Source organism: Euleptes europaea, chromosome 14 (genome assembly GCF_029931775.1).
Source record: "Euleptes europaea isolate rEulEur1 chromosome 14, rEulEur1.hap1, whole genome shotgun sequence".
Taxonomy (NCBI): Eukaryota; Metazoa; Chordata; class Lepidosauria; order Squamata; family Sphaerodactylidae; genus Euleptes; species Euleptes europaea.
The window spans coordinates 12,204,364-12,230,606 of record NC_079325.1 but is presented as its reverse complement, the minus strand read 5'-3'; the positions used below and the strand labels follow the sequence as shown (position 1 = coordinate 12,230,606).

General features: G+C 46.7%; 1 protein-coding gene across 1 annotated transcript in view; it reads left to right on the top strand.

The window, feature by feature from the left end:
* NFRKB (nuclear factor related to kappaB binding protein) overlaps positions 1-2,383 on the top strand; it is a 33,352-nt gene extending 30,969 nt beyond the window's left edge. Inside the window, exons 24-25 of the mRNA XM_056860285.1 lie at positions 448-583; positions 2,239-2,383. Of these exons, the coding sequence (XP_056716263.1) occupies positions 448-583; positions 2,239-2,364 (262 nt within the window). The 3' untranslated portion in view covers positions 2,365-2,383. The remainder of the gene's footprint in view (positions 1-447; positions 584-2,238) is intronic.
* Positions 2,384-26,243: the final 23,860 nt, after the last annotated feature.

Here is a 26,243-nt window from a genome sequence, read left to right as displayed (position 1 = left end):
AGTATTTTTCTTCCCAATCTTTTCATGGAGCACTCGGAGATGTTTTATGGAGCACCACGTGCTCCACGGAGCACAGTGTGGAACCTCTGTCCTAGACCATCTTTGCAAGAATTTTTTTTTTAAGTGCACACAGTCTTTGGTCTAGAGCTCAGGACTGTGTTTAGAATAGAGGTGCTCATGAGATTGTCGCATTTTATCCTCACCCCATAATAAAAATAAAAACACACATTCAATAGCTGACAAATTTGGCTAAATGGAAGACCTGTTGCAGTGTTGTAAACTATAACTGCTTAGCCGCTCCTGTCAAAGAACTGGGTGGCGGTCCTGATGGAGGCCGAAAGGCCGGTGCGTAGGCATAATATATTTTCCAGGCCTTGCTGCACTACAAGGGGTACTTGAGAGCAATCGGGCATCACCAGTAACTCTTTGATGGGTTTCTTTCCTTAGCATCAGCGGACTGGGTAGGAATATCATCCTTACCACGATGCCGGCCGGGACAAAACTGATTGCTGGGAACAAGCCCGTCAGCTTCCTCACGGCGCAGCAGCTGCAGCAGCTGCAGCAACAGGGCCAGGCAACACAGGTAAGGATCACATCTCACCTTCTGCTTCAGTGGTGCAGCATCACTTGGAAGGCTGTGTACAGTTCTGGTTCCCACACTTTAAAAAGGATATTGCAGAGCTTGAGAAGGTGCAAAAAAGAGCAGTCAAAATGACCAGGGAGCTAGAGCAATTGCCCTATGAGGAGCGGTTAAAACGCTTAGGGCTGTTTAGCTTGGAAAGAAGAGGTCTATAAAATTATGCATGATATGGAGAGAGAGACCTGGATGGGCCAGGCTAGCCAGATCTCGTCAGATCTCAGAAGCTAAGCAGGGTCAGCCCTGGTTAGTATTTGGATGGGAGACCATCAAGGAATACCAGGGTTGCTGTGGAGAGGAAGGCACTGGCAAACCACCTCTGTTAGTCTCTTGCCATGAAAACCCCAAAAAGGGGTCGCCATAAGTCGGCTGCGACTTGACCGCACTTTACACACACACACACACACACACACACACACACACACACACACACACACACATGGAGAGAGTGGACAGGAAGAAGTTTTTCTCCCTCTCCCATAATGCCAGAACGTGGGGTCACCTGCTGAAGCTGGAGGGGGAGAGATTCAAAATAGATAAAAGGAAGTATTTCTTCACAGAACGAATAGTTAAATTGTGGAACTCCCAGGATTTGGTGATGGCTGCCAACTTGGAAGGCTTTAAGAGGGGAGTGGACATGTTCATGGAGGGGAGGGCTATCCGTGGCTACTAGTCAAAATGAATACTGGTCATGAGCCATACCTATTCTCTCCCGTATCAGAGGAGCATGCCTATCATTAGGTGCTGTGGAACACAGGCAGGACAATGCTGCTGCAGTCGTCTTGTTTGTGGGCTTTCTAGAGGCACCTGATTGGCCACTGTATGAACAGACTGCTGGACTTAATGGGCCTTGGTCTGATCCAGCATGGCTTTTCTTATGTTCTTAAATAAAATAAATATCCCATGGCTATTCCTTACATGCAGGTATCATTTGTTGGGCCCTGACCTGGATAGCCCAGGCTAGCCTGATCTAGTCAGATCTCAGAAGCCAAGCAGGGCCCATCCTGGCAAGTATTTGGATGGGAGATCTCCAAGGAATACCAAGGTTGCTACACAGAGGCATACAATGGCAAACCACCTCTGAACGTCTGTTACCTTGAAAACCCTGGGAAGGGTTTCCATGAGTCAGCTGTGACTTAAGAACAAAAAAACCCCAAAACCCATTAGTTGGAAGCGTATCTAATGCTCACTTTGTGGTAGTGGAAAGTGCTGCCAAGTCATATAGTGACCGCATAGGATTTCGAAGGCAAGAGCTATTGGGAGGTGGTTTGCAATTGCCTACTTCCACCTGGGCTGAGAGTTCTGAGAGAATTGTGACTGGCCCAAGTCACACCCAGCAGGCTTCATGCGTAGGAGTAGGGAATCAAACCCTGTTCTCCAGATTAGAGTCTGTTGCTCTTAACCACTACACCACGCTGGCTCTCATGCTCACTTTACCTTTATGCTAGAAGCCTTGCTTTAAACATTTGTTAACGGGCAACTTTGTGAAGAAAGGTGACCGTTTCCGTTCCAGTCTCACTAAGTATCTGTGCTTTTTGTAACATGACTGAGGGTGGAGCTGGTAATTAAAACTAACCTCTGCTTCTTTCCCATTTGCACAGGTGCGAATTCAGACTGTCCCTGCTTCGCATCTCCAGCAGGGCACAGTGTCCAGTTCTACCAAAACAGTCTCCACGGTGGTTGTGACCGCGGCGCCATCTCCCAAACAGACACAAGATCCACAGTGAATGCAGCTGTGGAAGATAACTTGTTTTCAAAGCTAAGCTAGTCCTCTTCTCTCAGTTCTGTTCATCTTGGGTTAGAGCTGGTACCTAGAATACTGGAATCTCCCACGAGGAATGTTTGCCCTTTGATTGGACAGAGAATGAAACACAAACCCTCAAACAAGCACCAGAGGGTACTGTGTTTAACAACATGATATATTCATGTTAAGATGCAGGACTGGCAGTCCAGGGTTTTATGTTTTCCTTTTTGGGGGATTTTCCTTCCAAATAGCCTTTCAGTTCTTGGTATGCTGCCGACACTCACAGTCAAGTTTGAGTTTCAGCAGAGTTTACTGAATACAGCGAGAGAAACCGTGAAGGCCGTGGAATCAACTGGGCAAAATGTCTTGGCCTTGGACTTAAATTTTATCCTGTCCATCACTGTTCTGGTGTCTGTTCAGATGATGGATTTTTAATAGTTTGATGCAGAACCATTTGTTTATGTCTCTTGTCTGTTTTATAATTTTAGTTGTTTTTAACAAAGGCATTTTTTCTTGCTAACTGTCTGTCCCTCTGTCAGCACTGAAGTCTACCTGCTTTATCCTCATCAGATTTTGCACATTGTGATATACAGAAGACCATATGTGAAATGCATCCTGGAGGAAAGGCTGAGAGAAATGTTGGGGGGGGGGGCAAAGCCCAAAGCACACAGCCTCTCTAGGAGTCCCTTAGCAGCAGCATCTTCAAAATGCAAAGGAGTAGAAACTTTCTTGTGTATTCTAGGCTCAGTTCTTCTCCACCAGCCCATTTTAACTGTTGTTGGTCATAACTGTTGATTTTACTTTCCCCCAGTTACCAGAAGACATCTTCTGTCATTGGTACCCTTACCCAAAACTTCTGTCGGTACATTTAATGCAGAAGTGAAAAGAGGCATCTAGTACAGTAAAAGATGGGTTTGTGTCCCTAGTTAAGTTTGGTTTAGGGCTGCAGAAAAAAAGGTGCCCATACACCCTGATGTAAAATATTTATTACCTAACCTGTTACTAGTCTTGACTCATTCATTTGTAAAATGGTTTCTTTGACACTGTCTCCTTGATTTTTTTTTTTTTTTAAACAGTTTGTCTTTCGGGCAGCCTTGGAGCATATTCCCATTAAAGCTAATCTACTTTTGTTTCTGTTCACTGTTTTGCCAAACTCAAAAACCTTCTGCTGTAGCTCCGCTTGTGGGGGGGGGGGCAGCTGATGGGGTACCTGGAGGCTTGGTCAAGGCTCAGCTGAAGCTATGCCTTTGTTTGGGGAGAATGGCCAGCTTTGTGAAGGAAAAGCAGGATAACCATGTGGCAGAAATATCTCAGCAAAACACACCAAAGATTGAAGGGGGAGGGAGATAATTGTTTTCCTGATTTGATCGAGCATTTTTCCCCACAGTACTACAGTGTATTAATAGTGTCACCAGAAAAAAAATTATAGGAGCTATCATATCACCAGTATTTATCTTGACTGGGTTTATTAGTCATGCTGGCTCAAAAATAAAAAAGCGGGGTCATGCCAATGCTTTTCTTTCAAATTTAGACTAAAAGATCGTGTTCAAGCCTTATTTCTTCCCATGTAAATCTGACATTATCACCAGATTTGTCTCTCAAAATTTATTGAGAGCTGATAATGTTTAAAGGCCTATTGCAGGGGTGTCAAACTCAATTGTTACGAGGGTTGGATAAGACATAAATGTCACTTAGTTGGGCCGGGCTATGCCTCGCCAGCCCAGATCAAGACTAGGGGGTGGGTGGCTCGCACGCCTTATGTTTGAGACTCCTGGCCTATTGCAAAAATATGTATTTCCAATCTCTGTCAGGAGTGTGGATGTGGGCAGGCCAAGTTTTCAGTTTAAAATTTTAGAAATTGACCAACATAAAGACTCTTTGCTGGAAATTCTGAAACAATGGAAGATTAAAATTTCCCATCTCCCGCCCCGCGCCTTCATTTAAGTCATCTATTTGTTGAATGCACGTACAGATTTTCAGCTTGTGTTGACAAAAACCACTAGAGCCGTTTAAGGTGGCAACATAAAACAGCTCCCTGCCTCAATGCCAACAACCAGTGTACCAGCAACAGTAAAACTACAGTAATCATAATAACAAATGGGGTAACTTGTGTGAGCACAGAAAAACATAGTTATTTTTTCTTGTGGAATGCCATTTACTGACTACATAAAAAGAAGAATTCTTTAATTTATCTCACAACTTCCCTGTGCTGCACCGTTAGATGTATTATATTTGCTTAAAACCACAGGTCGGTTATCGGTACACGCATTTGACCACTTTATTATATCTACAAGGTTGAAGCGAGATTACGACATAAGCAGGTGAAAGCAGCTACCTTTGACCGCTGCATGATATTGCACAATTCGCAACGGCAGTAGGGTCACAGCAGAGGGATGGCTTTAACTGCATTTTGTAACTTTAGATCAAACAAATGTCTCAGCAGCAGCCAGCTGGGGAGATTTCGTAGAGGGTGAAACACTATGGCTTAGGTCCAGGCTGGGGTTGAAGCAGGAAACGAGTGGGCATCTTTGCCAGTGCCCCTCCGTGTTTATTCACATGCATATACTTAAAACTGGGAGAAGGAGGGGTTGGTTAGAGGCAATTTTGGTCTACCTAGTTGTGTGTCTGAGCACTAGTAAATCAATATTCCATTTAGTTTGAATAGGTTGGTCTCTGTTTTTTTTTCTATTGGGAATACTGAGCAGGAATAACACCTGCGTACAGATGGGCAAAAGATCCCTTGTTTATCTGGCTGGAGACCTTATAACATGCTAATTTCCCCCTCTCTGGGTCCAGTTCGGGTAACATCTACCCCTAGCAATGGCCCTCGCCTCTACCGGATGACCAACTGTGCTCTGCTTTTGGACCACGCTCTCATTACGTAACACACTCCTTTACTGTTTATTTTCTTCTGAATGACAGTTTCTAGTGCAGCCCCTCCCAGTGAATCATTCCCTTGTTTGCTCTTTGAACCAGAAGCTAGTGCGGCTGCCTAGCTAGGTCAACTCTCTCTCTCTCTCTCTCTCTCTCTCTCTCTTCTGTTTTCATTTAAACACCACAGGGCTAACTTAGAGGGGTAATGCTAGAAGTGTCGGCAGCCCTTTCCGTTTGGCACTGTAGGGCCAGTTCCTCATACCAAGGAGAGCCCCTAAGGCACCAAGCTCAAGTCTTACACATGAAGCTGGCTTATTCAGAATCAGGCCATCGGTCCATCAAAGTCAGTAATGTCTACTCAGATCAGCAATTGTTCCCTAAGGTCTCAGGTGGAGATCTTTCACATCACCTACTGCTTAAATCTTTAACTGGAGATGCCAGGCTGGGACCTTCTGCATACTCAATAGATGCTGTACCACTGAGCCAAGGCCCCTCCTCAAGTTTTATGTTCTTTGGCCATAAACAGTATCATAATCACCTCGGTGACCTACTGGTGGTCAAAGCAAAAGGTAGTCTAGATGTATACCCATTTTTTTAATGTCTTGCTGGCTTCAAACAAAAATATTATATTAAAGCACAGAAGCTGCAAAATAGCATTTGCTCCTTCCCCAAAATAATTCTGAAAAACAGGACATAAATAGTTTCTTAGATTCCCCATTTATGCCTCTACTCAAAACACTTCACAACACAAAATAAATGCCAGAAGGGGTTTAAATTAACTAAACATAGATTACTTTTCACCCCCTCCCTGCAGTTTTTAGTGGTATATCCCTGTCCCAAACTGTGATTCTACCATCTTATTCTGATGTCTCCTAATCCTATAAACTAAAGCAGACCTATAACGCAATCCTGAGCCACGTTTGTCCAGTCTAAACCCAATGGAATCAGTGGGCTTAGACTGGAATAACTGCCCAGGATTGCATTTTTATGGAAAAGCATGGTCTTTTGTGGGATAGAGCTGCTGCTTCCACAAAGGCTGTAAGTAGGGTTGTCATCCTCCAGGAGGGGCCTAGAGCCTTCCCAGAAATACCCAGCTGAGGCCCCTCAGGAGTCACCCCCAAAAGTCCAGGAATTTCCCAATTTAGAGTTGACCACCTTAAAAGTCCATGCTTGGCTTTTGGGGTCAGTATTCATTCCCTTTTATCTAGTTTGCTGGGGAATAACTGCAAGTGAAATTTCAAATCAAATCAAATCAGACCTTTATTGGCATAAAAATAAATACATATTGAAATTAAAAGGAGGTTTTAAAATTTGGAACAAGTCTCTTCCTTAGGTCATATATGAAGTTTATTTTTTTAAAAAAAATAAGTCCCAAGAAGCTAGCAACCCCTGCAGTAACCTGAGGATAGCTGTCATTTAAAAGAAATCTGACTAGCTCCTTATCGGTGCCACCAGGGCAATCTTTCAAGAGGGGTTCAATGATCAGTGACCGTAAGGGTGAGCCAAGCTCACAGTGTAGCAGTACACCGTTTCGACTTGTCCAGCGGCACAGGAACATAGCCTTTTCTCGTAGGGGACCTTGGCATATCTGCCCATGGTCCAGGCTGTGGAAAGGAAATTTAGGCAAGCTTACATAAAAAGGCGTCTCAAGAAAGGGGAGTTCAGAGTGTAAAAGTAGCCAGGTAAAGAACTTGGGGTCATATGGATACCATAGGTTAAAGGTGAGCAAGAGCTTGTAGCTCTAGCAAGGAGCATTTGTTTCCCAAGGTCGGTGATCCTTAGTTCTAAAATTCTGAAGGCTTGCGTCTCATTTCAGGGGAGTAGCGCCTCAAAGGACACCCCTATGGATTTAATTTTATCACTGATGGTCTTGCTCCAGGGTGAGACAAAATGGTCTGATCGCATATGCCGCGTCAGTCTCGACAGGGTGGCTCTATAGTGTAGCCTCAACCAGAACTTAAAAATAAGCAGCCAGGCCCTGGTTTCTAAAAGATCTAGCCCTGTCTCTAAACAAAGAGCGGGGTACGAGACACAGTTGGGAATTCCCAGTAGTCGTCACAGGAAAGTAGACTGGGCTGACTCTAGCTTCTGGTTGTGAATTGACCCCCAAATAGGGATTCCATAGAGTAGCAAGGGGAGCAGTTCGCTTTATAGATTCTAAGAGCGGCTGGCACGTATTGACCACCCACAAGTGAAATTTATTACTTATGAGCTGTGAGATTTTTTTTTGTTAAGCTGTAGAGTTTTCTTTGAGAGTCAGCATGGTGTAGTGGTTAAAGTGTTGGGCTAGGATCTGGGAAACCCAGGCAGATCTACATATGAGCTTTTATAAATGGTTTTCAAATATCTTAAAAATACATTTTAAGGGGTACATTGAGGGTTATCTTCCTTTGTACTAACTACCATGAGAGCCAGTGTGGTGTAGCCGTTAAGGTGCTGGAGCAGGACCCGGGAAACCCAGGTTTGAATCCCCACTCTGCCATGGAAGCTTGCTCGGTCATCTTGGGCCAGCCACACACTCTCAGCCTCGACCCCGGCAAGTATTTGGATGGGTGACCTCCAAGGAATACCAGGGGTGTGACGTGGAGGCAGGCAATGGCCAACCACCTCTGAACGCTTGCCTTGAGAACCCTTCAGGGTCACTGTAAATCGGCTACAACTTGACACCCGAAAACAAACAAAATCCAGTTTTTTAAAAAAAAAATCCTTAAAAAAAAAACGTTTAAAAAAGTAGAAAAGAGCAAGAGTCCAGTAGCAGCTTAAAGACTAACAAAAATATTTTCTGGCAGCGTATGAGCTTTCATACCAAGGCCGTGACGCAGAGGCAGGCCGCGGCCAACCACCTCCCAACATCCCTCGCCTTGAAAATAATACAGAAGTGAGCTGCGGCTCACGAAAGCTCCTACCCTACCAGAAAATATTTTTGTTCGCCTTTAAGGTGCTCCTGGACTCTTGCCCTTTTTGACGACTTGAAAATAGTAATAATTTTATGGGAAAATGATAAAAATAATAAAATAACAAAATATTTATTAAAAAAAGAAAAAAAAAAAGAAAGAAAACCTTACAGGGTCGCCCCGAGTCCCCTGCGACTCGACGGCAGAGAAGAAAAGGGGAGTCTTCGGTCCCTTTATCCTCCTTCAATCCCTGCTTTAGCCAGGATCGAACGCACATTCGGCGAAACGCCTCCTGCGCTCGATCCTGGCTGAAACAGGGATTAAAGGAGGATAAAGGGACCGCGCGTTCTCGCCCTTTTGGGAAGCCTCTCCGGGGACGCGCCTGTCGCGCCCGCCGGGTCCCACCTGGGCAGGGCTGCCGCTTCCTGCTCCTCTCACCTGCCGGGAGGGAGGGAGGGAGGGAGGGGCCCAGGTGAGCTCGTGCGCGCGCCCCGCCCTCGAAACTGGCTCCCTGCGCGCACAGAGGCGCAAAAGGGCCGAGTGGGAGCAAAAGCGCCCAGCCGTCTTGGAGGAGCCGCCGCCGCCTTATTCCGGGACCGCATGCGGAGGGAGGCTTGTGGCCGGGGTCTCCGCGCTGCCTGCCCTCCTGGGGCCGCTCGGGGGGTTTCTTTTCCCGGCAGGGGCCGCAGCCCCCCCGTCCCACCCCCATGGAGGGGTAAAGGTTTCGCTCCGCCGTCGAGGGAGCAGGAAGGAGGCGGTGCGCTTTTGCAGCAGCAGCGGTAGCGGCGCCGGACGGAGGGGGGCGAAAAAGTTGGCCGGACTTTCTCCCTTCTTCTTTCCCCCTCCCCGACGGGGAGGCCGAGAAAAGCCATGAAGGATTACCGGCTTTCCGACGACGGGAGCCTGAGCCGTTATAAGCCCCCGGCGGGGGCGCAAGCCATGGCGCTGGGCCTGAAATACAGCAGCAAAAAAGAGGTACGCGCTGCTGCCCGCTCGGTTGGATGGCGAGGCTGGACCTCTCCCCCCCCCCGCACCCCCAGTCCGAGGAGTCCTTTCTAAGGCGATGCGACTTTGTTTCCCAGTAGGTCGGTGGCGAAGGGCTGGCCCGGATCTCCTTTCCCTTCTCTTTTTTCTTGAGTAGTAGAAAAGAGCAAAGAGTCCAGCAGCACCTTAGAGACTAACAAAAATGTTTTCTTTGCAATCTGAGTTGGGCGGTGGTAGAAAAGAGCAAGAGTCCAGTAGCAACTGAAAGGCTAACAAAAATGTTTTCTTTGCAGTCTGAGTTGGGCAGTGGTAGAAAAGAGCAAGAGTCCAGTAGCACCTGAAAGACTAACAAAAATGTTTTCTTTGCAGGCTGAGTTGTTCAGTGGTAGAAAAGGGCAAGAGTCCAGTAGCACCTGAAAGGCTAACAAAAACGTTTTCTTTGCAATCTGAGTTGGGCAGTGGTAGAAAAGAGCAAGAGTCCAGTAGCACCTTAGAGACTAACAAAAATATTTTCTTTGCAGTCTGAGTTGTTCAGTGGTAGAAAAGGGCAAGAGTCCAGCAGCACCTTAAAGACTAAAAAAAATATTTTCTGGCAGAAAATATGTTTGTTAGTCTTTAAGGTGCTACTGGACTCTTGCCCTTTTCTACTACTGCAGACAGACTAACACAGCTACCCACTGGGAATTAACTTTTTTCTTGAGTCATGCACAACTCAGATTGCAAAGACGGGAAAATGTTGGCGTCACTTCTGTCGGCGTGAGACACCGTTGGCAGCAGAAGCCGTTGATGCTCGGGGGGTTTTGCCTTGGGTTTGCTGCTCTGTGGATGCGCGTTTCCCCCATCTGAATTCTCAGAACTCCAAAATCAACCCCCTTGCAGAGTTTTGAGAATTCAGATGGGGGAAACGCGCATACGCAGAGCAGCAGATCCAAGGCAAAACCTCCCCGGCATCAATGTCCAGAACCGAATTCCAGCCAGACATCCAGACTTGGTTCAGCCAAGAATATAACATTGTTGACTCAAACGTTGTAAGCCTCATAAGTGAATAGATTGTAGCGCTGGGCTCTTTGTGTGCTTTTTGCACAGCCCAATCTTATGTAAGTCTGCTCAGAAGGAAGGCGCACTAAATTCAGTGGCGCTGACTCCCCAGTAAGCATTTTGGCCCTTTGTTTTGAAGGAAGCGTTGAGAGGATTAGGGTTAGGCCTGCTATCAAATTCAGGGCTTTGTTGCCTTGGTTGTGAAAATACGCCAAATGGTCAGATGGGGGTATTTTTAGGGGGTTTAGCATGCAAGGTGCCACAGCAATCCCTGCAATGCTTTGTAGGAAACTGGGGAACAATATTAGAACAGCCCACCCCCCCCCGTGTTAGGGTTGCCAACCTGTAGGTGGAGCCTGGAGATGTCCTGGAATTACAATTGAACTCCCGATTGCAGAGGTCAGTCTCCCTGCAGAAAATGGCTGTTTTTGGAGGGTGAACCCTATAGCTTTATACCTAGTGGAGGTTCTTCTCCTCCCCAAACCCCACCTTCCCCAGGCATCAAACCCAAATCCCAAGGAATTCCCCAACCAGAGCTGGCAACCCTAACTTGAGAAGTGCCAATGAGATGAGGTTGTCGGGAGCCTGTTCTAGGAGTTCTCTGATAACTGGTGCAAGGTCTTCATGGTTTAGGAGGTTCTGTTGATGATCCGTAATGCCCTAAAGCTCCCAGGTGTGGCATAAACTTGAGACCACCTATGTTCAACTGCTGCATGGGAAGCCATCCTGGGTAATCACACCATCTATTCAGTAATGGCTTTAGAGGGCCCGTTCTTAGTGGCTGCCTTCCCACTTTGGAATCCTTTCCCTGAAGGCCTGCCAAAGTCTGAGCCTGTGTTTCTTCTCCCGGAAGCAGAGCGAGACGCAGTGTATTCAAGCAACCTGGCTGGGGGATACAGAAGCCAAATGAATATAAAAAGTGAGCTTACATGGCCAGTTATTTAAGGGGAAATCTCATTGTCAGGGGATCTGTGGTGTCACTTCTAGATCATGCTCTGCTGCCCAGCATTTTCTGCAACACTGAACGGGGTTTGGGGGTGCAAACGGTTCTGGGGTGCACTGCCTGGCATTGGTGGCAAATTAGGTGGGTTCCCCTGATCACAAACAGATTTAAATTTTCTCCCTCATAATAACAGAACGCGGGGTCATCTGCTGACGCTGGAGGGTGAGAGATTCAAAACTGATAAAAGGAAGTATTTCTTCATACAACGCATAGTTAAATTGTGGAACTGCCAGGATGGCTGCCAACTTGGAAGGCTTTAAAAGGGGGAGTGGACATGTCCATGGAGGAGATGGGTATTCATCGCTGATGCATACCTATTCTCTCCAGGATCAGAGCAGCATGTCTAATATATTGGGTGCTGCTGCAGTCGTCTTGCTTGTGGGCTTTCTAGAGACACCTGGTTGGCCGCTGTGAACAGACTGCTGAGACTTGATGGGCCTTGGTCTGATCCAGCAGGGCCTTTCTTAATGTTCTTAAATGTGGCTTTTTCAGCTGATGGTAATTGCAAATGTGACTCTCCATGGCTCAGAGTGTTCTTATGGTGGCTGTTGCTGGTTTTTGAAGTAGATCTTCAAAGCTGTTGATACTTTTCAGCCTCCCAGAATGGTGTTGGCTTTTGTACAATGCTTTAAATTAAAAAAAAATGCTTTAAATTAAAAAAAAAAACCACACACACCTGTCGACCTTTCAGCTCAATCTCTTTTTATGGTGCCTTAAACCATAGTTACTTGAGGTTCAAAGCTAATCTTGGTTGAGGATTTTTCTTCCTGTGGTGTCCTTTGTGTTGTGAATGTAAGGGTTAATCTACCTTCCTCTTGTTAACTTCAAGGGCCTCCTTGTTCCTATGGAAGTAGACTTTCCAGTTGAGCGGGTAATCATAAGTCCACGGTCAGAAGCTAGGTAGTTGCCTCTGTGGGTGAGGTCACAGATGGCCTTATCATTATGTGGAAGAGTGTGGGTTTCCTTTAATCAAAATGAATGTAATTAAAATAACCGTAATTTTTAAAATTAAAACCTCTGGGATTACACCCGTAACGTTCTTAAAAGCTAAGGTGTTAAGCAGAAGAAATTTAGCCTTCTCTGTTGATCTGAGTTGCAAAGTAAATTGCGGCCAGTTCTTCTGTTGCCAGAAAGGACTTTGACCTCTTTATTATTAAAGTCATAGAGATGTTCTAAATCAGGGGTGTCGAATTCATATGTTATGAGGGCTATATTTGGCCGGACCTTGCCTCGCCAGCCCAGATCGGGACTAGGGGATGGTGAATGGTTTTGTATGAGCCTTATTGTAGTTTCGGCCTCTTCCTATAAAATTCCTTATTTTATTTTTTTTTAATTTCGAAGGCCCGATACTGGGCCTTCTCACCTTAGAAAACATCCTGGATTATTTACACGACTCTTCTTTCTGTGGTGCTTTCAACAAGAAAGTTAATTAGCTAACCTGTGTAAGAGAACCTGCACAGATGGATTGTTTGACATTATTTCCTTTGCGTCTCCTAATCTTTTATTTCATTGTGGAGGGGAATCAGCGCAGGACACTACGGCACCTCCCAGCCTCTTAGCTGGAATTAATATCTGATTAAAGATTCCCTTTTTGTATAAAAACGGAGTTCGAATGTACCAGTGTCTGGGTAAGATCAGCTTCGCTGTGCTTATAACATGGCCTTGTGTGATTCCACTTGCCTGGGGCAAGTATCAGTCACACGAGGGCAAGCCCTCTCCCCCAGTGGCAAACTACTTGGTGTGGTGGTCTTCCTTGTTTTGGCGTTGCGCTGTGTTAGGCAGCTCTGAGCAGGCTCTGCCTCTCTTCCCTCTTCTAGTTTTAGTACAATGGTGGAAAATGCCACCAAGTCGCAGCTGAGAGCCGGTGTGGTGGTTAGGAGCGGTGGACTCTAATCTGGAGAACCGGTTTGATTCCCCCACTCCTCCACATTGACAGCGGACGCTAATCTGGTGAACCGGGTTGGTTTCCCCACTCCGCCACATGAAGCCAGCTGGGTGACCTTGGGCTAGTCACAGCTCTTTTAGAGCTCTCTCAGCCATATCTACCGCACAGGGTGTCTGTTGTGGGGAGGGGAAGGGAAGGTGATTGTAAGCCGCTTTGATTCTTCCTTAAGTGGTAGAGAAAGTTGGCATATAAAAACCAACTCTTCTTCTTATGGCAACTCCTTGTGGGGTATTCAAGGCAAGAGATCCAGAGGCGGTTTGCCATTGCCTGCCTCTGTGTAGCAGCCCTGGACTTCCTTGGCGGTGGTCTCCCATCCAAGTACTAACCTGCTTAGCTTCTGAGATCTGATGAGATCGTGCTCGCCTGGGCCAGGCTAGGGCAGTTTGAATATACGAGCAGTTTTATAGCAGGGTAGTAAACAGAGCAGGGAAGGGGCAAGCAGTTATTTCTAAGGCTGTGTTATGTCATAATAGCATTTATGCAGCACTTCTCAGGGCATGCCACAACAACCCTGCACGATTGTTCAGTATTGCCATCGCCACATTGCAGTGGCAAGAGAGTAGCTTGCCAGGTGTGGACATGGCAGAGATCAGTTGCTTGAAACGGAAATTTCCTGGTCCAGTGTGGGTTTAGAGTTACACCACACAGAACAACTGGAATGTCTTCTGTGGAATCCTTCGACTTCTTACTTACAGGACAAGCTCTTGTGGAACGAGACATCCAGTCGCTTTGTTCTTCAGCGTGCCTCACCCAGGCGGCTAAGAAAGGAGTCCAGCCTCTGTTTTGCCCCTCCCCATCGCATGCACACCCACAGTGCAAACGCAGGACTCATTTTACTAGCCCTCATTAAACAAGCGGTTAGGTTAACCCTTGATTGTTCGGGTTGCAACGAAAAGCGAGGATTTGAAACGTCGATTTACCGAAGAGGACTCGATCAATCTTGTGGCCTTTCTTTATTGGGTTAGATCCCTTCCTGTTTCTCATATAAATTCGTTGCTGTCTTACGCACCATGGCTTCAATGTCAGATTTCTCTAAGAAGATATTATCTGCGACCATCCACTCAATTTTGTGATCCCGAGAACACTTAAGGAAGCCGCTGATCAGCAATTAGAGGCTTCTTTGAGAAGTAGCTGCTGCTGCTAAGGTGGTTTACCACCAAGTCCTGCAATCATAGCAGCAGCGGACTTTCACTACTCTCGTTTGGCAACTGGAGGAAGGTGCACAGGCATTAACCCTGAAGAGGCTAGATTTGTCACCATTAGCTTTGGCTGCAGTTTGTCTTCATAATGAGGATGGGGGATGCTCTTTTGGAAATCTGGGTATTGATTTTGAAGGGCGTGATGGTTCCAGACTCAACTTCTGGTCTCTGTATGGAGGCACGGTAGCAGCATGAATAACCCAGCTTAGCCCGAACTCTTCAGAAGTTGGAAGCTAAGCAGGGTCAGCCACGGTCGGTACTTGGATGGGACACCACCAAGGAAGACAGGGGTTACTATGCGGAGGAAGGCAATGGCAAAACCACCTCTGCTTATTTCTTGCCCAGAACATCCCACGGATGGGGTCACCATGAGTCAGTTGCAACTTGAAGGCATATTCTTTTTCAATGGTTCGAAGGCATGTTCTTCAGTGGTTCCTGGGTGAATAAGTGGCATGTGGTACATCAACCCTGCGGAATCTCAGCACTCAGTGCCAAGATAGGAAACTTCCAAGGAGCTTCATATATGCGTCCTTAAGTTCAATAAAGAAAGAGAGGTCGGTTTATAAGTGTAATCAGAATTCACAGAGCGAGGGGTGTCCCAATCTCCGAAACACAGGATACCTGCTGTTGGTTTTCTAGGAGCTTGAGATGGAAGTTCTTTGACATTAAGGCAACTCAGAATATCAGAGAAGTGAGATAATGCAGAAACCTTGCTGGTATGAGTCATGCAGTGGTATGGGAGGAGGGTTGTCCTTGATTGCCTTCTTCCTTGTTAATTTGTTAAGGCGGCTGCATGTGGTAGTGAGAGTCTAGATGAAAAAAAGATTCTCGACTATCAAGGCTGGTTTATTAAGGAGCAAGTCCCACGGTGTTTTAGTTGGCCTATTTCCAAGCAGTTCAGGACTGTGCATGTGGAATTCTTGTCTGGGGGCTGTCTGTAAGTTTCACATCCAGACTGGGAAGTTACCCAACCCCCTTAGTGCTTTCTGTAGTATTGGCAATGCACCTGCTGGTGATGGAGACATCAGTTCCTCTTCACATATTTTAAGTGTGTATGTGTGTGTTGTGTGTTAAGAGCAATCAAGTTGCTTTTGACTTATGGTGACCCTAGGAATCAGTGTCCTCCGAAACATGCTATCATTAACAGCCTTGTTCAGGTCTTGCAAACTGAGGGCTATGGCTTCCCTTATTGAATCAATCCATCTCATGTTGGGTCTTCCTCTTTTCTTGCTGCCTTCAACTTTTCCTAGCATTATTGTCTTTTCCAGTGAGTCTTGTCTTCTCATAATGTGACCAAAGTATGATAGCCTCAGTTTAGTCATTTTAGCTTCTAGAGAGGGTTCAGGCTTGATTTGATCTAACCCCACTTATTTGTCCTTTTTGGTGCTCCACGGTATCTGTAAAACTCTCCCCGAACGCCACATTTCAAGTGACTAAACCTTCTTCCTGTTAGCTTTCTTCATTGACATATGGGAAGTATACACCGCAAAATGTAAAAAGTTTGTGGACATGATTAGCCGGGATACAGGAGATTTGTTCTCAGAAGGTCATTAATTTGCACTCCCAAGAACAGTTGTAGGGTGGTGATGGATAAGATTGGAACCATGGCATGTTGGCAAGGGAGAGATCCCTTTCCTTCTGTGCCATTTCCAGGATAAATAGCAACAGATTGCCTGTGTCATTTTTTGGAAATCCCTCCAAGATTAATAGCACAGTGGAGAAGATTACCTGGGGGAGGGAGGGCAGACAGGGGGAAGTTATGCCCTAGCATGTCACTACTCGCCCCCCCCCCCCGCTCCCCTGGAAGCTGCTTTTAAGAAAAAGAAGAGTTGGCTTTTATACCCCACTTTTCTCTCCCTTTTAAGGCGTCTCTAAGTGACTTACAATCGCCTTTCCTCCCCCCTTCCATTAACAGATACCATGTGAGGTAGGTGGGGCTGAGAGAGTTCAGAGAGAACGTCATGTGGAGGAGTGGGGAATCAAACCCACGTCTCCAGATTAGAGTCTGCTGCTCCTAACCGCTATACCACGCTGGCTCTAACCACACTGGCTCTTAAAAAAGTCATCTCCATATACTGTTCTCCATATACTGTTCTCCAGTGTCTCCCTTGGTGCAGCTAAACACTATGACGTAAATGGGTGCAGGTATTTTATTTTTATAAACATATTTTATTTTTTATAAACAGAATAGAAAGAGAATGAAACCATCTCCAACAGCGATTACAATTACATAAAAATAGAAGAAAAAGTATACATATAATAAACAGTGATATAGTAAACACTGTACAATAAAAGATGATAGCAACAGTTATGACCGTAAATATTGATATAATAATGAGCATTAAATGGTAATGAAAAGGGTGGGCAAAATTAGATGAAAGATTGACCCCCTCGCTCATACATTTCCGTAACCTGAATCAACACCTCACATAATTATTTCTGTTTTTAAGAAATGCTCAGAAGGCTGATCTGTGTTTTAGACAACAACGGTGGTTTTCTGGGAAAATAGGTATAGGAAAATATTCTGATTCAAATTTAAATTAATTTAAATATTTAATGTTAGCAGAATTTAAATAATACTCCATGTCCAAGTGCTGGGGTCTGCCAGTGTTTCATATGCCACATTGAGCCCATCTAACATGATTGATTTGCAACATAGCAGCTCTGATAACTATAGATAAGCTGCATTTACACATAACACGGGGCAGAAAGTTTTCCAAAGAATATAGGTTTCTGGGAACATTTCTGTTGTGGACATTTTTTTCCATCCTGCATTACTGGTTTTAAGTACATTGCTGCCTCACCTTCCCTTCCAAGGATCTAAGGACTGTGCACGTGATTTCCCCCCCCCTTTTCCTACTTTATCCTCACAACAGCCCTGTAGAGTAGGTTAGTTGGAGCAAGAGTGACTGGTTCAAGGTCGCCTAGCAAGCTTCATGTCAGAGAGGGGATCCAAACAGTGGTTTCACACCAGATCTTGGTCCAAGACTCTAACCACTGCTGCTCATGGCTCTGAGTAGGAGGCTGTCAAAGAAGTTCGTTGCTGAGATAAGAATTGAACTCTTCCCCACATGCATACGTATACACACACTGCCTACTTCTCATACAATCCTCTTTTTCTGCTCTGCTTTCCATATAGGGTTGCCAGCCTCCAGGTACTGAAAACCAAATCAGACACCTCTATACACTTATCATAAGATGAGAAATTCAGTATAGGAATAGCTATGAGCAATGCCAACAATATTCTGGCTATATATTCACAGTACGTGGTAATATACCCACCAATGACATATATTCCCAACAAGCATATGTATTTATTTCTTTTCCATGTTAAATTTCCCCAAAGCACAAGTTCACAACAATTCCTATGTAAGGTAAGTATGGAATAAAGTCAATTGAAATGTCTTTAAAGATGTACTTCTTTTCTTTGCAGCAGTTGATTAATTGCAGGAGAAGACGATCGTTTCAAGGCACACAGCCCAATTCTTCCTCAGTTCTTCCTATGTAATACAATAAATAAAACTCTTTCATAGTCACAAATATCTTTAAAACCCATTTCATATCAAACCACAACAAATACTACTCCTAACATAGTTGGTAATAAATATATACAAAAGTCCATCATATACTTACAAGATTATATTGCGTGCAATTATTCATCATCATCCATAGTCTCCAGGTACTAGCTGGAGATCCCCTGCCATTGCAACTGATCTCCAGCCGATAGAGATCAGACCACCTGGAAAAAATGGCCGCTTTGGCAGTTGGACTCTATGGCATTGAAGTCCCTCCCCTTCCCAAACCCTGCCTTCCTCAGGCTCCACCCAAAAACCTCCTGCCGGTGGCGAAGTGGAACCTGGCAACCCTATTCCCGTATTCTTCCCTTTCTGTTTCAGTGGAATGGGTTGACAGTCAGCAAATGGAAACTCTGACGGGATATTGCTCATCAGTGATTTCACAAAGGGCCACTGGGTTTGTGATGTGCAAGAAGCGGCCATCGGTCAGAGGCTGGCTTCCCTCCTGCGCAGTGTTTTTTTCTCCTCCATCAGACTCCTTCCCTACGCATCCTCATGAGGGTTACTCAGAAACCCAGAGTTTGCTGCTTGACGCAGAGCAGTTCTCCTGGCCTCCTTCTCACCTTTTCTTGGAATCTCCTAAATCTCCGCTTGTTCTTTGGAGTTTGCCAAGCTGTCTCTCTGTCCTCGTAAAGCAAGAGGGTGTGAGAGTGAATCTTGGATGAATGCAGCACACCATGCTGAGGGTCAGTTGCTCCTGTGGCCAAGGTGCGGCACATCTGCTGCACTCCAAAACTGGTTCTGGTCCCTGTGGATGGTTGTGACTGCTGGAGAATTGTCACAGGCTGGTTTGTGCGTGCATCTCTCCGTATTTGACACTTGTGCCCAGTCCGCATGTTCATGCACATTGCTTGCTTGCTGTGCACTGGATTACAGCCAGCTGACTATGAGAACCGACTCTATGGGAGAGCATTATGTTTAGGGTGGTGTCAAGCAACAGGAAGTGGAATGTGGATTTGCAATGGTGCATTCACTCACACAAGGCATCACCAGGTGTTGCAGGCCGCAAACGTAGAGTCGGCACACAGTGACTCTGCTGAATGTGTGAATAGTTTCGTCCTGAACTGTGTTGTGTTTTGAGTTGACACTGGGTAAATGTTCCACTGCCCTGACCTGGATAGCCTGATTTCATCAGATCTCAGAAGCTAAGCAGGGTCAACCCTGGCAAGTATTTGTATGGGAGACCTCCAAGGAATACCAGGGGTGTGACGCGGAGGCAGGCAATGGCAAACCACCTCCGAATGTCTCTCACCTTGAAAATCCCACTGGGGTCGCTATGAGTCAGATGTGACTTTACGGCAATAAATAAAAAAGATTCCACTTAACGGTGAGTATTTGGATAATTCACACATGCAGTCATCACTTGATGGCACCACCAATGGACAAGCGTTAGTGCACAGAAAGGGTTTCTGATTCAGCATAGTAAGACAGCATCCAGCTTTATACTGTTATCTGGTTGGTTCTAAGGCCTGCCATTTATTTGCCCCAAGGGACACCCTACAATGACCTCATCTGCTTTTAGTTAGATCCTTGCTCCATCTATGAATTTTGGCAGGGAGTGAGGAATCGGCATCCCTTTGCAACGTGGAGGGGGGAGTATTTAAGAGAGGCTCCCCTTCCAAGTAGTAGAAAAGAGCAAGAGTCCAGTAGCACCTTAAAGACTAACAAAAATATTTTTTGGCAGGGTATGAGCTTTCGTGAGCCACAGCTCACTTTCGTGAGCCACAGCTCACTTTGTGAGCCACAGCTCACTTCTTCAGTACCCTTCTTCAGTACTGCAGTCCAAGCTCTGCTCACGATCTGAGTTCGATCCCAACGGAAGTCGGTTTCAGGTAGCCAGCTCAAGGTTGACTCAGCCATCTATCCTTCTAAGGTCGGTGAAATGAATACCCAGCTTGCTGGGGGTAAAGGGAAGATGACTGGGGAAGGCACTGGCAAACCACCCCATAAACAAAGTCTGCCTAGTAAATGTCGTAGTAGAAAAGAGCAAGAGTCCAGTAGCACCTTAAAGACTAAAAAATATTTTCTGGCAGGGTATGAGCTTTTGTGAGCCACAGCTCGCTTCTTCAGATACCAAAAGCTCATACCCTACCAGAAAATATTTTTGTTAGCCTTTAAGGTGCTTCTGGACTCTTGCTCTTTTCTACTACTGCAGACAGACTAACACTGCTACCCACTGTGAATTAGTAAATGTCAGGATGCGACGTCACCCCATGGGTCAGGAATGACCCGGGGCCTGCACAGGGGACCTTTACTTTACTACTTACTCATTCCAAGCCCTCTAGTACAGGATGCCATGTTAGGGATCCCTGCCCTAGGAGTAACCGTTCCATTCCTGTGACACTGGGGGTCGATCCAGACAGCTTATGGGCTGATACAAAAGGGATAAAGGGTCTCCTTGATTACCCAAAAAAGTTTTCATCCCGGCATGGACGAAAGCCCTGTGAGCCAGAAGCTGCAATGAGCAGGGGGATTGGTTGAGACTGAGTGGAAAAGCTAGTTGGATCCACTCCGCCCCAAAAACCTCCCGCCGGTGGCGAAGAGGGACCTGGCAACCCTGCCGCTGGATGTTGTTCTTTGATTACATTGATCATTTAAAAACAAACAAACAGTGACTGCCTTTAACGGTTAGTGGTTCCAGCATTTTCCAGCTAGATTTGGATCGACCCAGGAAGGGATTTTTAACGGCTGCTCTTTTGCGGTTGCCCCTGTTACTTTTGTCATTCTTCTGTGTCTGTTTTAATTGATTTTATTCATTTGGTGGTAGTGTTCTCTTCGTAAGATTTTTAAAAAAGTAGAGGAGCAGCAAATCAATCAAATAAATAGACACATACACCCCTGCCCTTTGACTACTGATTTTGTGCCGCATGGGAGGCCGCACCAGTCTGAGAGGGCCAGATGGCCTTTGCCTGTTGCAGGCAGAAGTGTGCGGAGGAACCAAAGGACAGCGTGCCTCTTCTTGGTCAAGCCCTCAGTTGGCAGGAGTTGCTTTTACTGACCGACTGATCCACATAAGTCCTAACTTGGACATGCGTCTCTACTGTGCATGTTGCTTGCACGGTGAGTCACCGCAGGGAGAGTCGCAAGGCAGGTCGGATGAAACCAGATTGCAGATTACGCAACCACATGGAGGGACTCTGCGCTGGAGATAGGAGGGAGCTAGATGAAAGATCGGAGGCTGTGGACTTGGAGGAGGGAAGCTTTGCCTTTAAGCCCCCGTGAAACGTCCCGGGTGGTTTCGGTCAGTTGCTAAGCCTATGGCTTCCTTGCAGGGTCATTCGGAAGGTAGAAGAATGCAATTGTCCAGCTTTTTGAATGCTTTTTTTTCTAAAATAAAGCCTCATAATGAGGGAAGGGTTGCTGCTCCCCCCCCCCAGTAGGTTTTTATCTCTTGGGTACAGTGGGAAGTGTTAGACTGGGATCTGAGAGACTCAGGATCGAATCACCACTCCGCTGTGGAAGCTTGCTGGGTGGCCCTCACACACTTTCAGTCTAACCTACCTCACAGGGTTGTTGAGAAGATAAGGTGGAGGAGAGAAGAATGATGTTAGCCACTTTGGGTCCCCACAAGAGCGGAAGGTGGGGTATAGACTATGTAAATACTTCACTGGGTTCTTTTGGGTAGCTGGCTAACTTTTAGATAGGCAGCGAATTGTCCAATGTTTCCCTGTGAATTTTGTGGCAGAATGAGAATTTGAATATGTATCTCCCAGATCCTAGTCCAGAACTCTAACCACTACGCCACACTGGCTCTTCCGTAGTGAGGAGGAGAAGTAGCATTGCACGTGTGTGTGTAAAGTGCCATCAAGTCGCAGCTGACTTACGGCAAATTGTATACAGAGCACCAATAGCAAGAGCTCTGCTTCTGTATTCATCCTTGGAAGTACTTGCCATAGGGATGCCAGCCTCCTGGTGGGACCTGGGGATCCCCTGGAATTACAGCTTATCTCCAAACTACAGAGATCAGTTCTTGAGAAAATATGTGCTTTGGAGGGTGGACTCTATGGCACTGTACCCCACTGAGGTCCCTGTCCCCCCCCAGGCTCCACCCCCAAATATCCAGGAGTTTCCCAACCTGGATCTGGCAACCCTACCACCCATCCCCATTTTGGTGGCCAGGGAGACCTGGCAACCCTAACTTGCCAAGAGGTGCCTCCTAGTATGGAAAGCGAGAGCTGCCCTCTAAAAGGCATTCTTCCCCCCCCCCCATATCTTTTTCTTAAAAGTCTGTTTTCTTTTGCTGGAATCACACTGCGCCTTCATGTGTCTGCCCCAAGCCAAAGGAAGCAGACGTATAACTTTTCCTTTCTTGAAACTGCGCCCGTACTGTCTGGTCTGTCTTTACAGGCTAAACTCTGCCACCTCTGCACGCTTGATCCCCAAAAGCGTCTAATGCACAGGGTGTGACCTGTTGTGGTGCGATCTGCTCTGCAGCGTGTGGGTGGGGTTGGAGACGAGCGCCAGCCAGCTGGGGGAGGCAGGGGTGTTGTTCTCTACAGGAAACGGAGTGCCTGAAACTCTGCAAGTGTGTGAGCAAGGCTTGGATTTCTCAGCGGTTTCTGGGTTTCTCGGCGGTTTCTGGGCATGAGTGTGTACGATGCTGACGTTGACTCGTCTGTCAGAGTTTCTGCATCCTAATGAGCAAAAGGGGAGCGGCGGTCTGTTTTTGTTTCCTGATGGGGAGCTGCTTTTTAAAGCTGGTGTAATGTCAAAAAAGAGAGAGAAAGAGCTGAGCTATTCATTAGACTTACCGCAGTCTCATGATATTTACTAGCATTTTCAAGACGGCTTCCTTTCTGGGACTGGTTTTAAGAGGGTACCGTGTTCATCTTGATACATTCATTGAGGCGGTTAGATGATTCGGGTCTAGTAGATGATTCGAGTCTCCAGGATCAGAGGAGCATGCTGACTATATGAGGTGCCGTGGGACACAGGCAGGACGGTGCTGTTGCAGTCGTCTTGTTTGGGAGCTTCCTAGAGGCACCTGGCTGGCCACTGTGTGAACAGACTGCTGGACTTGATGGGCCTTGGTCTGATCCAGCAGGGCCTTTCTTATGTTCTTCTTGTGTTCTTATGTTGTAGCACCTTAGAAACTAACAAGATTTTCAGGGTATAAGCTTTTGAGAGTCAACGCTCCCTTTGTCTGACACGAGTAGGGATGGAGATCTGAGTCTTTTTATCCACTTTTAAGAGCCAGAGTCAACTTTTGCCAGATGTGCAACGTAGTCACAGGATGGTATATCACTATAATGATATTCTGGTGCTGATTTTTTATTTACGCCTTCGCTTTAGTCTGTCTTTATTGAACACATTGGGACTGGTTCGCACATCCAAATGATTTTTCACCCTCATCCTTCCTGCTTCATTCTGGATACAGAGGTTGTGTTGCTTGAGAAACGGCATGAGCTGTTGCTCCAGAAATACTTTTCCTGCAGAAAGTTCTGTGATCCTCATGGGTCCAGCAAGCACCAAGGTCATCCACAAATTGTTCCATGAGCGAGGATCAGACGCAACACGATCTCATTCGAGAAGTGCCCCGCTGTTTTTTTCATATGAATGTTACTAAAGCGGTCTGTACAGAGAAGTGTTACTTCCTCCGTAGAAAAGCAGATGGCCAGAAATCTTCCTCTTTCTGCTTGTAATTCTAGGAATGGGGTGGGGGCGTTGCTTGCGTATGAAAGGAAATGCATCCTTGCGCTGTTTAAAATCCAGGTATGGACTTGGTTGCCGTGCGGAGACGGTTGCTAGTTTGGATGGCTATGAAAAAGCATCTGATACGTTGCAGTCAAAGAGAGCGTAGCTTCTCGTAGATGAGATGTTGAAGAAAGCACATTCATATTTGTGCTACTTTTCTGGATTTGTTCTCTGGCTTCCCTGTCTGCCAGTGACACCTTGTTTCTTCTTCTTCTATCTCTTTGTTACCATTAGGGCTTCAGTGGAGGGAACCGTTTGGTGGGGTAGTTCCACTTCTTGAACCACAAACTTTACCTTAAAGCAGAGCTGTCAAATTCATTTGTGAGGAGGGCCGGATCTAACATCAATGTCTCTTGGTCGGGCCGAAGATGGGTGGCCTCCGTGTGGTGGGGGAAATCCCCAATGGGAAGCTTCCCCCCCCCTCACGGAGGCCAGGTCTACCCATTGGTTTCTATGGGCCACCATAGAAACCAATAGGTAGACCTGGTCTCCATGGGAGTCTCAGTCAGGAAGCCAGGTCTACTGCCATGCAAACCAATGGGTAGACCTGGCCTCCAGGCAGAGACGGTTCCCCCCCCCCCCCACAGAGGCCAGGTCTACCCATTGGTTTGCATGGCAGTAGACCTGGCCTCCCTACTGAAACCCCCACCACGGAGGCCAGGTCTACCCATTGGTTTCTATGGGCATAGAAACCAATGAGTAAACCCAGCCTCCGGGGGGGGGGAGGAGAAAGTCCCCATTGGGAGGCCAGGTCTACCGCCATGCAAGTGGCGACCTGGCAGTGCCCAGGAGAGTGGTGGGTGGTGGTGGGGAAGGCAATCTTGTCCCCCGCCGGGGCCAGGAGTGCCCAGGAAAGGGGGGGGAGGTGGCGGGGAAGGTGCTCCTGACTCGGCAGGGCCAGGAGCGCCTGGGAAATTGGGAGGGGGATGGCGGGGAAGGCGCTCCTGGCCCCAAGAGGGCCAGGATTGCCCGGGAGAGTGGGGGGGGGGTGTGGGCTTGGCTCACGGGCCGGTGAGGAGCCCTCCGGGGGCCGGATCCGGCCTGCGGGCCGCCAGCTTGACACCCCTGCCTTAAAGGGTTTGACAAATCAATGGTGGGTAGACTTATCAGCTGCGATTAACCATTCTAGCTGAATGGAACCGCCACGTGCAGGGGCAGTATATCTCTGATGCCCAGATACCAGGAAGGAACAAGAAATGATGTTTTCATGATGTTTGTGTATGTGTGTTCTCTGACTCATATTGAAACAATTTTGTTCATCTTTAAGGTGACGCTTGATTTCTGTTTTATCTAGCTGCCTGACCCTACTGAGGTCCCTCCCCTCCCTAAACCCCACTCTCCCAGGCTCCACCCTCAAATCTCCAGGTATTTCCACACCTGAAATTGGCAACCCTCCTTCTGGAGGACAGCCCTCTTCATATACACCCAGTATCCCACTCTTCTGTTGCAGATCAATATGACTCCCTTCCTGAAACTGTCAAAGGAGGAGTTGGGTCTCAGATCCTCTCTCCGGCGAGGAGTCTGTTCCAAAGTCCAGCGCTGGAGGCATCCTGATGCTTGCTTTGTAAGCCTCCAGAAGGCATGCCAAGGAACAGATACTGGACTTGAGGAAGTGTTAATCTGATGCAACAAAGTAGTGAGAACGTTTGTACTTTCTGTTGAGCGCAGCCTATAGTTCCAGGGAGGTGGAGAGAGTGGGGAATACCTATTTCGGCTCTTTCCCAGCCAAAATCTCTCTCACCTGCAATCTGAAGAGATAGTACCCATTTACTACCCCCTTCTGGCATGGCTGATGCCTAAGTCACTGATCTCTGGGTTGTATTTCCTTTGACAAAAGGAAGTTAAACGATAGTATCCACTCTGATTCATCATATCTGCAGGACTGCATCTCTGCCTGTGCTCCATCGCGACAGCTTCGTTCATCTCAGCAGGGCCTTCGGCAGGTGTCACCTTGCAAATGGGCAAAATCAACAACTAGCCTGTACACGTGCCTTCTCTGTTGTGGCCACTGCTTTGTAGAATGGCCTGCCTGAGGATATTAGGAATGCTTCCACTCTCCTGGCTTTCTGCAAACTATGCAAAACTGAATTGGTCAGCTGGGCTTTTTAAACACAGGTGATAGGGCTATACTGTAATGGAGTGGTTCAGAAAGATTCTTTGGTAAAGGAATAGGGATTGTGTTCTGTCTCTTGCTGTAAGTATGCTATTACTATGTAATTTCAGCATCTTTTAACACGTTTAACACTTGACTTGGATGGCCCAGGCTAGCCCAGTCTCAGGAGGTCTTGGAAGCTAAGTAGGGTCGGCCTTGGTTAGTATTTGGAGACCACCAAGGAAGTCCAGGGTTGCTATTCAGAGGCAGGCACTGGCAAAAACCACCTCTGTTTAGTCTCTTGTCTTGAAAAACCCTATGGGGTTGCCATGAGTTGGCTGTGACTCGATGGCACTTTATACACACACTTAACACTTAAGCTTTGTTTTCAGATCCGTTTTCATATTTCTGCAATCCAAACTATATTTCACTGTTTATTGCACGGCCCATCCTATTGATAGTATTTGCCTTACACAGTGTTAATCCACCCAGAGTCTCAGTGAGAAAGGCGAGCTATAAATGTAAATAAAATAATGTGAACCGCTTGTGGTTCTGTGGCCTGAC